A 13,286-nucleotide genomic window follows, 5' to 3' on the forward strand; every position below is an offset into this window, starting at 1 on the left:
CTTTGCTGCTGAGAGCATCCCTGCTGAAGCTGTGGATGGCAGGCGAGGGGGGCTCACAGCCCCCACAGTGGTGGCCTGGGCTGGGGGCGGGGATGCAGCGCGGTAGGGCGGAGGGCAGCCTGTTTACCCATCCATCTGTACACCCCACAGCAGGGATCCAGCAGGATTTCCCGTCCACTCAAAGGCTGCCTGTTTATTTTGGGAGGGAGACTCAGACAGCTCCATTGTTTTGCTGTGAAGTTGGGGTTATAAATAGCAGGTGGTCGGGGACGCTCCTGGGCTATTTTGGGCCCCCACTAGACAAAAGTGGAAAAGCTCCAAGAGGAAGGTGGAATTACTGAAATGCCGACCTTTCCAGCAAGGGTCAGCGGGAGCTGGGTGTCTGGTTTTGGGTTGGGTTCTGGACATTATTTAAACATGAGGGAAGGAGGAGAGAGGAACGTGTTCCCAGTTGCATGGACTTCATGCTATGTCCTCCTCATCACCCGGAAGGGTGGTGGGGATGAGGGCTGAGGCACCTGAATTCTGCTTCAGAGCCTCTGGGTTTAGCCCAGGTCTGGAGGAGAGACCACAGAGGGTTTTTCCGCCTGGCTCTGCAAATGGGAGAGTTCCCAGTGGATAGGGAAGCTGGCGAGGTAGGGAATGCACCATAGCACTGGCCTGCCCCAACTTGCCCCTCATGCCTCAGTTTCTCCCATCTCCTATAGGGATGCTGAAGGAAAGGGCAGGTAACGTCCCAGGGACAGCCCTGCTTCCACCAGGCGCATACACCGTGTCCTGCTGGAAGGCAAAGGTGTAAGCCAAGGTGACTCTCAAACTTATTTCAGACCCTTTCTCTCGTTAAACAGGGAGGAGCAGGGACCCAGTAAAGCCACTCACACCAATGTTTTATCCTTTGAGAAGGTCTATTCCTTTAATGGGGATTCATTTAACTGGGCTCTGCCATCGTTAGGAGCCATAAAATGGCACCTTTTGGCTCCTGATTGGAAGGCCACATTTCACGCAGCCCCCTCGTATCCAGCAACGGCTGCTTTATTGTGCATTGCTGCCTCTCACTCGGATTTAACCAATTTGATCCATGTCTAATACATAAATAAATAATCCAGCAGGAGGGTTCACGTTGGATGACAACAGGCAGCTATAAAACACGTTTCTCCCTGCCAGAGCCATCTGAGCCAGGCTCCGCACGCCCTCTCATGAGCAGAGCTGCTAGTACAGCTGGGAGAGGGGGCCTGGGGACCCACAGGCTTCTCTCTTTTATTGAAACTTCATTGTTTGCTTTAGAGTTTTATTTTATGTTAAATAGATGCTGTATATTCCTTACACAGGGGGCAATAAAGTTTCTGAGCTGGAATAAATTGGCTTCAGAGCAGGGAGAGGACCAGGGAGATATGGTTGGGCAGGGGAGTGGTGGGGAGGATTTGGTGTAAGGAGGGTGTGAGGAAGCACCTTGCTTCCCGAGCTGCCACAGGGACTCAGCCCAGCTGGGGATTGGGGTATACAGGCACCTCTAAATCTCACTCAGGGATGATACAGCCCCAGGGGGCCGAGGGCTCTGGCAGCTCTGGAGTGCAGAGCTGCTGGTGGTGTGCGCAACACAAGGAGCCACAGCCCAACCCCAGGACAGGGTGAGAAATCCTGGATGATGAACATCCAGACCTACTCCCTGTGCAGCCTAGTGCCATGGCTTCTCCTCTGCCCCCCAACATCGTGTGCCCATGGAGAGTTGCTCTGCACTTCAGGGGAAGGCTCATCCTGACCCACCCAACTTCAGGAATGCCAAGGAGGATGAAGACAACTCTTCATAATTAACTGTTAGTAGCTAATAGGAACAATGAGCAGTGCTGTGTCATCCATCTTTCCCAAGTCACACCACCTGCACCACAAACTGGGGAAGCTGGGGTTGCGCAGGGTCACTCCTGAAATGTGGCTGTTGCTGCTCTCCTTTGTAAGACTGGAGGGCCCACAGCCAGGGCTAGGATGCTCTCGTGCCAGTTGCTGTCCCACTGCAGAAGAGAGCCAATCTCTGCCCCAGGGAGTGTGGGATGGGGAGAGAAATGGGGCTATACCCAAGAAAATATTCTGGTTTCAGTCCTATGCTGGGATGGAGACTAGGGCAGAGCAAAGGCAATGCTGATGGCAGCCAATCTGAGCTAAAGCTTTCTCCCTTCTTTTCTTCCCCACAGGCAAAAAGAAAGCAACTTTGTTTGACAGCCAGGCTCCGATCTGCCCCATCTGCCAGGTCCTCCTTCGCCCTGGGGAGCTGCAGGAGCACATGGAACAGGAGCTGGAGAAGCTCACCCAGCTGAACATCAGGTAAGCAGCTCCTTGGGGACCACCAGCATCCCTGGGGAGCCAGCTGGGGCACCTGCAGGTGGCAGAGGAGATGGTGGTACCCACAGCTACCAGTTCCAGAGATCTAGTGCTAGACAGCAAGGCAGAAACATTTTCCTGGAGTTCCCTGCAATGGTTAAAGTCAGGCAGAAATGCCTCCCAGGGGGCACAGGAATCCCTTTCCCTGGGGACGTGTGTTTGGTGAGCAGCTCTCACGTTGCTGACATCCCAAGAAAGAGCAGCCCTGCAGCATTGGTGTACACTGCTCCTCAGCTACCTTCAGCTCTCTTCTGCTTTCCCCAGCACAGAAAAGTCCTCTAATAAAAAAAAAAAAAATAATTGCATTTTAACTGCTGGCAGTTATTTAGGAAATGGCTGCAGCCAAGGGTTGGCATATCCCTGCTCCTGCCTTAATAAAACTCGGCAGCCTTGGAAAAGAGCGTGTTTATTTCAATTATTAATGAATTCTCCGGTCATTAAAAGGTGAGGAAAGGAATCAAACTGCTGACTAGAAGCAAAGTTACGTCACCAGGTGGTAGGAGAGGAGGGAGAGCATATGTGTCAGTGGGTGTGTGTACACCGGGGCAATGGGGTGCACGTGGCTGTGCGCAGTTCAGAGGATGCAGAATCCATCCCATCTCTGCCTTGGATCTTCTTTGATTCAGCAATAGCCATTGCACATGGAGGGACCAGGAGGGAGCTTTAAGTTAGAGGGAGACCTCCCCAAATGGATCTGGGTTGAGATATCCCAAATTCGACACCCGCAGCCTCAAGCTGAGACCCGCATCCCCCACGCATCGCACAGGAAGATAGAGAAGGGGGGGAGCAGGGAACAGGCAGCCCATTTATCCCCCGCGACACCCAGTCCCCTTGCAAGCGTAATTTATGGTGTAATTTGGGCCGCATCCAACTTAATAAAGGGCCACTGCAAATTAGTGAACAGGTTTAAATGAACAGAAGCAATTAGTGCTCAGAGGAGCCCATCAAAGAAGTTGGGCCAATATCAGAGTGAAACTGAAACCGCAAGCCAGGAGCAGAGGCTGGCTGGCGCGAAGCGGTGATGGGAAGGTGGCGTTTAATGGGAAAGGAAAGGAAACCCTAAATCATAAAGCATGACAAGGGCCATTGTGGGCCAGCTGACAAATGAAAAAGAATGGCATTATTCCTTTAAATAACAGCAGCAGTTAGAGAGGAGACAGCTCTCCCTGGCTTGCCCTCGCTTCCCTGGCCTGCTCCGCTCGGCCACGCAGGCGGCGAAGAAGAATCAGAGGTCTTTATTAATTATTAAATAACGACTCCCTCCGTAGCATGATAGATAACGTTCAATCTAGGCGATGGATTCAGGCAATGGAGGCTAATCTGTAATACAGCAGCTCTGCACAGGGATGGGCTCTCCCAGTCCCGGAGGGGAGCGATGCAAGGGCCAGCAGCAGCAGCAGGGTGGGAGCGCAGCAGTAGTGGGCAGGAACAGCAGGCAGCAGAGTGTGAGAGGGTTGAAGTCCCATGCACTGCCCAGCTCCAGCGGGGCAGCTCGGTGTAGCGGGTGGCCCTGTTTCCCATTCCCCCACCTTTCCCGCCTGGAGAAGCCAGGAGCAAGAACACATCAACAAGAGAAGAGAGAAACTAATAATGATCTCAAATAACCCAATAAACATAAAAATAAAATGTAGGCCTATAAACGTGACGGGCACCGGCAGCCCTGGCCGCTCCCTGCCAATACCGACTTGTTACCGAAATGGCCGAGCAGCTGTTACTTATCAGTCTGATGGGGAGAAGCGAACCAGGGGGCTGCTTTCCAAGGGCTTTTCTTTTTTTTTTTTTAAATTAAAGAGGATGCAGCCAATCATGGCTTGTGATGTTAAGGTTTTAATAAACCTTAATGATTTGCAACAAAATCATACATTTGCCGTTCTCGGGGTTAGGAAGGCAGATCCCCTCCTGCCTGCTGAGCCTGCAGCGCTGGAGACTTGGCGGGCGCTGCATCAGCTCCTGCTGCAGCACCGGGACTCCTCTTGTGCTGGGATCTCTCCCGAGGGACCATGGCCGCAGGGTTATGTGGTGGGGTGAACCAGCCAAGATGCTGTTGTAGGGTCAGATCAAGAGGCTGGTGGAGAAGCAAGGAGGGGGCTCTGCCCCGTGCCATCACCTCTGCCGGGTGTTGAGCGCTCGCTTGGACTTTCAGGCATTGTTGGAGTGGGGAGCTCGGAGGAGGGCAGAGGAGGGAAAAGGAATTTCTCCAGGTGACTACAGGATCTTCTTGGGGCTGAGATACAAGGGAGCTGTAGGCACCACCTGGATGATGCTACGTGTGGTTCCAGATCTCCAGGAGCAGCTCACCCACTCCAATGAACCCCTTGCTCAGCTGGTGGCAATGGGATTTGTTATCCCCCAGAGACAGGGGCAGCCCTTTTTCCTCCCATGGGCAGTGCTGATGTGACCATCCTGGCCTCAGGACAGGGACCTCTCAAGGTCTGCCCAGCTGGAGCATCATGCAGTAAGGCCAGGAGGAGACATGTGGCAACAGGGCAGCACCCATCCATGCCTAAGGGCTGTGTGTGTCCAGGGGATGAACACTGGCTGTTGGAACAGCGATGAACATCACTCAGGAGGATCCAACCCTGGTGCAGAGTCAAGCTTTCACTTGAAAAAGCAGACTTGAGTGGGAATGAGGTACCTGGGTTTCTAGCTCTGCTGCCTTCTTGGTATGTCCAGTCTCCCAAAGCATAGGGAGACCCCTGCTTGTGCTTGCCCCACGGCTCCTCCACCCCGTGTGGGTCCGACCGAGCCTCGTGCACAGCTCCGTGCTGCGAGGCAAGGCTCTCTGAATGCAAATTTCATTTCTGAGCCACTGGCGCTGTTTCAAGAGCGGCAGCCTCGGAGCCCTTCTCGGTGTTACATATGTAACAGCCTCATTGAACTTGACATGTCAAATTCAGGCCATTTGTGCAAAATCTCCCTTTAATAATACCGTTTCATTTCGCTCAAATGAGACTTGAATGCATGTAAAATGGAAAAGGATATTTAAGCGCTAACATTAGGCAGATGTCTTGCCAGAGGCCGATTGAATATATGAGATTTTGAAGTGCTTAACACGTTTTCGGTGCTCCCTCTTAGAATATGTCACCTGGCTTTCTTTTTTTCTCCCCCTCGTTTCTTCCCCCCCCACCCCTCTTTAAGTGAAGGGTATAAATTGAAAGAAAACAAAACTACAAGCCTTGGTTTTATGGGTTTTAACTCTTGCCAGGCAAGACTGTTGGTATTCCTCCTCCAAAGAAGAAATTACCTTGTAGCTCACCTTTGCAGAGCACAGGCTCAAAGCAGCAGAGAGTGGGAGACAGGCAAGCAGCAGTCCCACAATGCAGGGCAGAAGGGATGCTCTCCTTGCTCTGCATGTACAGCTTGTAGAGCAAAAGGTGCCCAGCTGAGCTGCTAAGTGCCACCAAGGTAAAAATGAGAAATAATAACAGTGACCCTTTGTGTACACTGTTGCCCCATGCCCCAGCCAGGCTGCAGAATACATGAATATTCCTGGTTTGTGTGCATGAAGCTGATCTGTGCACTAGATGTGAGCCTCCTATCCTCACTCGATTTATATTCACTTGTTTTACACCTCATCCGTGCTAAAGGTTTGCAATAAAGCACACTGAAATGTGAGACTCTCTCTGGAGCTGTCGGCAGACCCAGCTCCAGCCTTCGGCTGGTGTTCTGCCTGCAGATGCATTTCCCCAGCCCAGGGCTGCACGGGGAGGGCAGGTGAGTTCGAGAGCAGCACCCACGGGTGTCCCTCAGGACAGGCACACACACACACACACACATCCCTGTGTGCATACAAGTGCATTGCTGCACATGTCACTGTGGGTAGATACTGTGAGCAGAGGTGATGCTGGGCAGCAACTGCAGAGGACAGCCTCCATATGGAGGGGAGGCTGGGTGAAGGGCAGGCTTGGGGCTCTGGTTTGAGTTTGGGGTGGGAGGGAAGATGAATTTGAGGACAGGAGAAAAGTAGGAAGTGGGAGCTGTGGAGCCCCACCTCAGCTGATGCTCCACAATGGGCCCATGGTTCTTTCTAGTGTTTGGGGAAGAGGTCTTTATTGGCTTTTATTGGTTAAAAAACCTTAAGAAGTCATATTATGAATACTACACATTACAAATACTTGCTGAGTCAGGCAATTTAAGGTTGGAAATGTGCCTTTGGATGCAGAGGTTTTAATAGCGCGATCCTCTGTTCTTGAATATGCAGTGCTCTTTTTGAAAAAAAAATATTTGGCAGGGGGTGTTTTTATTTCCCTGTGTGACAACTGGCAGATTCTTCCCTCCATTACCAGCAGCAAATCTATGCTTCTGAGCTGGGATTTTCCCTCCTCAAAAGGAGGTGTATCAATACACCTCAGGTGTATCAATATAGCTGGGGAGTAGTCCAGAGGGTGGGGCAGCGAGTTGGACTGTGCTGGCTCTGTTCCTGCTCTTGGAGCTGGAAGGACAGTGTGAGCTCAGACAGGGCTACCTCAGCTCTTTCCCCTTAATTTAAAGGATTTTCTAAGCTTAGCAGACATACCCAGCAGTATTCTCATGCCATATTGTAATATTATCTCTGCCTGTCTATGGCATGCCAGGGCTGGGCATGGTGGTGCCTCTGGGAATGGATGTGCTTAGGTGGGAGGGTGAAGGATGATACTGTTCTCACAGGGTCCCATGGCTGTGCAAACTCTCCCCTTATTCACTTTTTTTCCTTTTTTTTTCTCTGCAGTCAATAATTAATCTGAGCATATTTGTGTTTTAAAGCCCATGCCCACCTGTTGGCTGCTCGCAGCCTGGGCTGGCAGCTCTCATTGCTCCTTGACACTCTGCTGGGAGCATGGAGCCACATCTCTGCACATCCAGCATCTCAGGAGCTACTAATTTCCCCTAATGACCTTTCTGTGTGTCCAGGAATAATTTCTCTTCTGATTCTCTGATTAGGAAGCATTTCCCAGAACACAGGGGGCACCGGGGTCTCTCACCTTGGTGCAGATGGAAAGTGCTGTGGGCTGTTTTCTGGTGACCTCAGAGATGCTGTCACAAAAAACCAAATAGTGTCAGGCAAAGGAGGGCAGAGCAAGATGCGGTGGGAAGGCCTGTGACAAAGCAGGTGAAGTGCCCAGATGGGGGATTTAGCTTGACAATTAGAGCCAGCTTTGATTCATGTCAGAGGAAAAGAGCCAACCATGGGACTATGGTGCTCCAGCTCCTGCAGTAGCACTCAGTGCACATCTGCCCAGGCTTAAATCTTCCTTTAGCATCCCCCTGAAGCTTCCTCTCCCTCGTTTGCACACGTATTCTTTTCCTCTTTCTGTTCTTAATCCTCCCTTCTTTGGCAGTCAGCATGGAAGCAGAAAGTGCTGCACAGAGCATCTTCACCCTGCTGTAAGGGGTTTCAGCTCCTGGTTTCTATATGTAGAGAGGCACAACAGTGGCTCTTCTCAGGGGACATAGGCAGCTCTGGGCCCACTGGGATAACAAATAAAGAGGAAGCTGGCAATATAGCTAAAACATGAAGGCTGTGGGACCTTGAGAGATGGACTGGTCACTCTAGGCAGGGTGACTTTTCTTGAGAGATGTCTCCAGACCTTTCGAGATGCATCCTGGATGCATCCTTTCACAGGTTGCTTTCCCAGTGTTTCACGGTCTTTCTGACGTGTCTTTCCCATGGTCTTTCTGATATGTTTTTCCCATGCTAAACCCCCCAGAGTCTGCACTGGAGATTCCTGTGATGGATGAGTAGGGAAGCACATCACCCCTGCGGTTCCTGTGTGCACAAATGGCAGGGGCCTTCTGTGTTGCTCCTGGTCAGCATAAGAACCCAGAGCAAGTTATGACGTGGGGTTCACGCCCTGGTCCTGCTCAGGGAACCTTGTGTTTAAATACAGCTGCTCTTCCCACTGCCCAAATGCTTCATTTCTGTGGGATCTGCCGAGCACTGTGCTGTCCCAGAGGACCTTTGGAGGTAACCTTCCTGGGACCAGCGTGGGTGGCTGCTCTGGGAAGGGCGAGTGGCCGTGCTGCCAGGCCTGGCAGGATAAATAGAGTGTGTAAAACGTGAATTAGCTCTGTTGTCATGTGTCACATCAGGGTCATGGCTCTTGCCGCAGGTCTCCTTGATTTATGCCTGGGGACTTCTACTTGATGGCCGGGTACTTCCCAAGGCTTCTTGGGTAGCAAAGACTGCAGGTCCCTCAGCCTCTGAATGAGAGATTAAAGACGTTTTTGAGTGAGAAGGGTTTTTTCCAACTCTGTGTTGAAATACATGCTGATTCCCTTCCTTGCATGCAATAGACACCAGCAGGTGCTCCAGAAAGGGCAAGGAACCATGGCCAACAAGTGAGATTGCAAGTGGGGAAAAGCAGGCATTGCAACCTCCTGCTTCTCAACTTATCCCCGTCTTTTTTCTTCCTTCTTTTTCCCCTCTTCTTTTTCCACCTTCTTCTTTTCCTTTCTTCCCTTTCTCCCTCTCTTCTTCCCCCCTCCCTCCCTCTCTCCCCACCCCCCCGGTATCAAGGCGACATCTCCAAGCCAAGTACTTTTAATTTCGCCCGTGGCCCTTGCTGACACGGTGGATATGCACAGCAAGTTAAATTCCCGCCTGATCAATAAAGCAGAAGCAGTGTGTCCGACTGGTCGATATTTTTTTATCTGTCTTCAGCCCAGTCCTGCTGATGACAGCCCCCTGTGCTTCAGCAAAGGCACTCAAGGGCATCGGGCTTTGGCAACACAGCTCTTTTTTTTTTTTTTATTTAAATTAAAAAAAAAAAAAATCCAGATGCCTACAAAAAAAAAAAAGTTCATGGAGTTTGGCCTTTGCTTAATAACGTTTTATGATTTATCTTAATTTTTAATTGAAAAAAATTTGCGAATTAATTGATTTCTGGGACTTGCCAATTAACATTGTAATTGGGTGCATGATAAATTTCGAGGGAGCATCATTTTTCTCCCTCTCCCCCTTGTCACCGAGAAGGGGAATCACGAGGGCAGCTGCTTCCTATCCATACGCCCCCCGCTCTTTCCAGAGGTGCCACTGCCCTCCTCCCCCCTTGCTACTGTATCTTAAAGAAGGAACAAGAAAGCTAATAAAGTCATGTTATTACAGTCTCGCCAGAGGTGACCCCTCAAGGCATAAATCCAGGCCGGGGAGATGCTGGGGACAGGTACTATTAAGTGTCTGACCGTGCTTTGCAGGCGGGACTGGGTACCTCTCCTGTGGCACCCTCTCCCTGGCTGTGGGGAAGGCAGCCGGCCCTTTTGGGGCTCCCAGGGGCTTTCCCAGAGGTCTCTGACACCCTCCAAGGTGTTCAACTGATCACTTCATTGCCTGTGATGTCTCCCCAATGCTCGTCTCAGGTGTGAGCCTGCCGTGCAATGCCCAACTGCTCCAGGGAGAGACCCAGCAACAGCAAAAACCACATCCCACAGTTCCTGCAGCATCCGGGGGTTGTCCTGCAGCCAGGGTCCAACAGCAAAACCAGGCTGCTGAGACAGGCTGGTGTTTGGGAGCTGCTCTGGGGACACAGAAGGGGTTGTTCACATCTTGCTCTCCCCTGATCCCCTCGAGGAGCGAGTTCTGCCACCCCACACCGAGGTGTTCATCATGGAACCTCAGCTCTGGAGTCATGGGTGTCCAGATTCAGGCACAGTTGCATCTCTAGGTGGGTGGTATCACCTAAAGCTTTCTCCAGCAGTATGACTCCTGTCAGATTTAAATTAAACACATTCTGTCACTGGAGAAACCTGCCTGGAAGTGTCAGCTTCTTGGTGATACCTGAGCAGGGCCAGGATCACCTGCCTGCACGAGGCAGCTAACAGGGTCACGTCCCTGTGGGGACTGTGGAGAAGTGGGTGAGCTGACTGCTGCCAAAACGAGGAGTGAGGACACAGTGTTGGGCCAGGGCAGTGAGAACAAGATGCATTTTGGGGACTGAGACAGTGGAAATACCAAGTAAATCGAAGCATGGTTGGTGTCTCTAGTGATTCTCCCACCCACTTCACATGCTGGCATGGATTATCTCGCAGTCAGCTCCGGTGTCCTGTGCCCATGAGTTTGGATGGGGCTCCACTGTGCCATCCTGCAGCCCCTGCTGCACGCCAGACTGTGCAGGTAGTGAAGGATGGCAGTCCAGGTGGAGGATCCCAGGCTTCCCTGGCAGAGCCATAGCTCTCTCCACCAGTCAAGACACCGGGCCAGGATCAGTCCAGCTCCAAGTCTGCCAGTGTCAATGGCAGGGAAACATGGGGGAATGGAGAGAAATTTATGAGGAGAGGAGTCTGTTTATTATCTAGCCAATGTGGTCCTGCTGATACCGTGGATTTATCTTCTTTCATCCCCTCTCTGATTTGTGTCCCTGCCCCTCAGTGTGGCAGATTAATCACAGGCAGAAAAGGAAGAAAGACCCTCCAGCTTCCTCTCCTGCACTCAGAGGGTGGCAATGACAGCAGCCTGGACCCTTCATCCATGGTTTCTCCAGCAGAGAGAGCACAAGCCAGGCAGCTGCCTGGCCTACTTAAGAGATACCCCGTTCCTCTCCTGCCTGGCAGACCCCAGGGAAGGCAGAGGTTGCTGTCCATAATCTGTGGGTGAGAAGCACTTCTCATGGGTCAGAGTTTCGAAGGTAGCACAGCACGTGAAAAAATGTGCGGGTCATGTTTTCTCTCGTTCATGCAGTGCCCTAAAAGTGCTATGAACTCTCCTTGAACTGCTTTCAGACCCGCAGTACCCACAGCCCACTCCCTGACTCCAGGGCATGGATTTGCAGTCTGGGGTTTGGGACTTTTCAGGGCAAAGCCTTCCTCTGCTGCCAGCTCTCAGGGCAGCAGGAGTCCTGGGAAGGGATGTGTGGAAACCCAAGGGTGAGAAATAAATCTCCGGTCAGTTATTTGCCCTGAAGCGTTGCATGTCTTCTGCAGAGCCTCTTCTGAACTGCCATGTGAGCTGGGAATAATTAAACAGTCATTATAGCCATGGTAGCAATGAGCCCCCCAGATCAATCTAATGCATGACCTTTCCCTCTGGTTTTTCTTTTTATTTTTCCAGCCACCTCCTTTTCAAATAGTGGAAGAGAAATAAAACAAAGCCCCTACCCCACTCTCCTGTTTGGCCCGGCACACAGGGACCATCACATCCTCACCCAGAAACCTGTTACCCACTCTGAGCAGAGACATGGGGTACCAGAGGTTGATAAAGGAAAACCCAGCAGGGCAGAAAGAGTCGGGGATGCAAATAGGACAGAGCAAATAGAGAATTTCAGCATGATGAGGTCATGCCACAGTGTTTTATGATTCTGCTGCATTTCTCCTTCAGCTTCTTGGTTTTGGGGAAGTGGGTGACTGCCCTGTGGGATCGGATTTGTCACAACTGACCGTATTGCACACTGAGGTCTCACAAATACTGACTGTGGGAGCATTTGGGAAGCATGTCTGGCACTGTATGTGCAGAATGTTTCTAGTCCTGACTGCAACCTCTCTGGTAATTTTTTACCATCACTTCACCCCTTTCCCCGTCATGGGATGCAGGTGCTGCTGGAGGAGCCACAGCAGGTTAAAAATCCAGTTTCCCAGGCATAGATCTCATCTGGCCATGCTGAGGACTGTGAACTGCAGCTAGGTGTAGCTTTAAAAAAAAAAATCAAACTCCTATTTCCTTATTTAGGCTTCAGAAGACACTTCCTCCTATTTAAACTGGTGTTCACAAAAATCCAATTCCCTCTCTACCCAAAAGCTGCTTCCCTACAGCTGGCCTTGCCATCCACACAGCTATGCTAGAGGCTTGCTCTGCTGCCAGGGTTCCCATCCCAAGGCTGCATGTTCAACCCATGAGTCCTGCAGCTAAAAATAAAGTTTCCACTGGATTTCTTTTTTTTTTTTTTAAGAAATACATCTATCAGCTGCAGCCTGTAGAAATCTTTTGGTTTTGCAGGATCTCATGTGGGAGCTGCGTGTGGCTGGTGCCTGCCAAGCAGGCTGAGACTGATTCTGTGGAAGAGTTGCAGAGCTGGAGGAGTCCAGCTGGCACAGCAGCAGTCCTCTTACCTGCTCCTTACTGCCCTTCAGGGATGAGCACAGACAGCTATAGCTGCCCGAGCTCAAGGAACTTTTTCTCTTGCAGTTGTTATTAATTATATGTGGAGAATGCTGCCATTCAAGGTCTGGAGCTCAGCCCTTCATTGAGGGATGCCCATCATAAATCCTGCCTTGCTCTAGGTGGGGGCTCTGCAGAAATCTTGTTTGAAGATGTTTGGGGAGCCCAGGTGGCTGTGATGGGCTGGAGCACATCATCAGAGGTGGTTTAGGCTTTAGTGTTGCTGCACTGAGACTTCAGGCAAGTCCCATCACTGCTCTGTGCTCAGATTTCTTCTCTGAGAACGTTTCTTTCTCTCTCAGTCTCCTCACTCAAGCTGTAGCTACAATTGCAGCAGAGCCTCCCTGCCCTTGCTCCAGGATGCTGCAGTGATGCCCTGGCACAGTCAGTGTGTGTGCTGAGGTGGGTGCAGGGGAGGAAAGCTCCTGATCCTGCTTCCCTGGATCTGCCAGAGCTGCCTGGGCTGGGGGGGTCAGCAAGAGCCCTGCCTGTGTGTGGTGGGCTGAGGACACCAGAAGCACACCCTGGGTCGTGTTCTCTGCTGGAAGCTGATGAGCCATCTCCCATGGGGAACAGGCCTTCTGCTTGTTGCCTGACTTGGGCACCCAGAAAACTTCTCTTTTCTTTTGGAGGAAAGCTGAGATTCCTAAAACAGCTCGCAAGAGCAAAAGCTTAAAGTACCACCTTGCTCATGGTAAAACACAATCAGATCACTTAACCTTCAGCTTATGCCCTGGGTTTTCCCTGTGAGAAGGAGCAGCATGAGGATGATAAGGGACCACTCCTTGCTTATTGCCTATTTTATTTCCCTATGGCAAGCACACCCCAAAAGGCAGGACCATAACAA

The 13,286-nt window shown here is 51.2% G+C and overlaps 1 protein-coding gene across 4 annotated transcripts in view; it reads left to right on the forward strand.

Moving 5' to 3' along the window:
- Nucleotides 1–13,286, forward strand: part of RNF220 (ring finger protein 220) — a 214,386-nt gene that overhangs the window by 126,823 nt on the left and 74,277 nt on the right. For all 4 annotated transcript variants that reach the window (XM_032696602.1, XM_032696603.1, XM_032696600.1 and 1 more), the window contains exon 2: nucleotides 2,187–2,316. In XM_032696602.1, coding sequence (XP_032552493.1) covers nucleotides 2,187–2,316 — 130 coding nt within the window. The remainder of the gene's footprint in view (nucleotides 1–2,186; nucleotides 2,317–13,286) is intronic.

The sequence above is a fragment of the Chiroxiphia lanceolata genome, chromosome 9 (assembly GCF_009829145.1).
Source record: "Chiroxiphia lanceolata isolate bChiLan1 chromosome 9, bChiLan1.pri, whole genome shotgun sequence".
Lineage (NCBI taxonomy): Eukaryota > Metazoa > Chordata > Aves > Passeriformes > Pipridae > Chiroxiphia > Chiroxiphia lanceolata.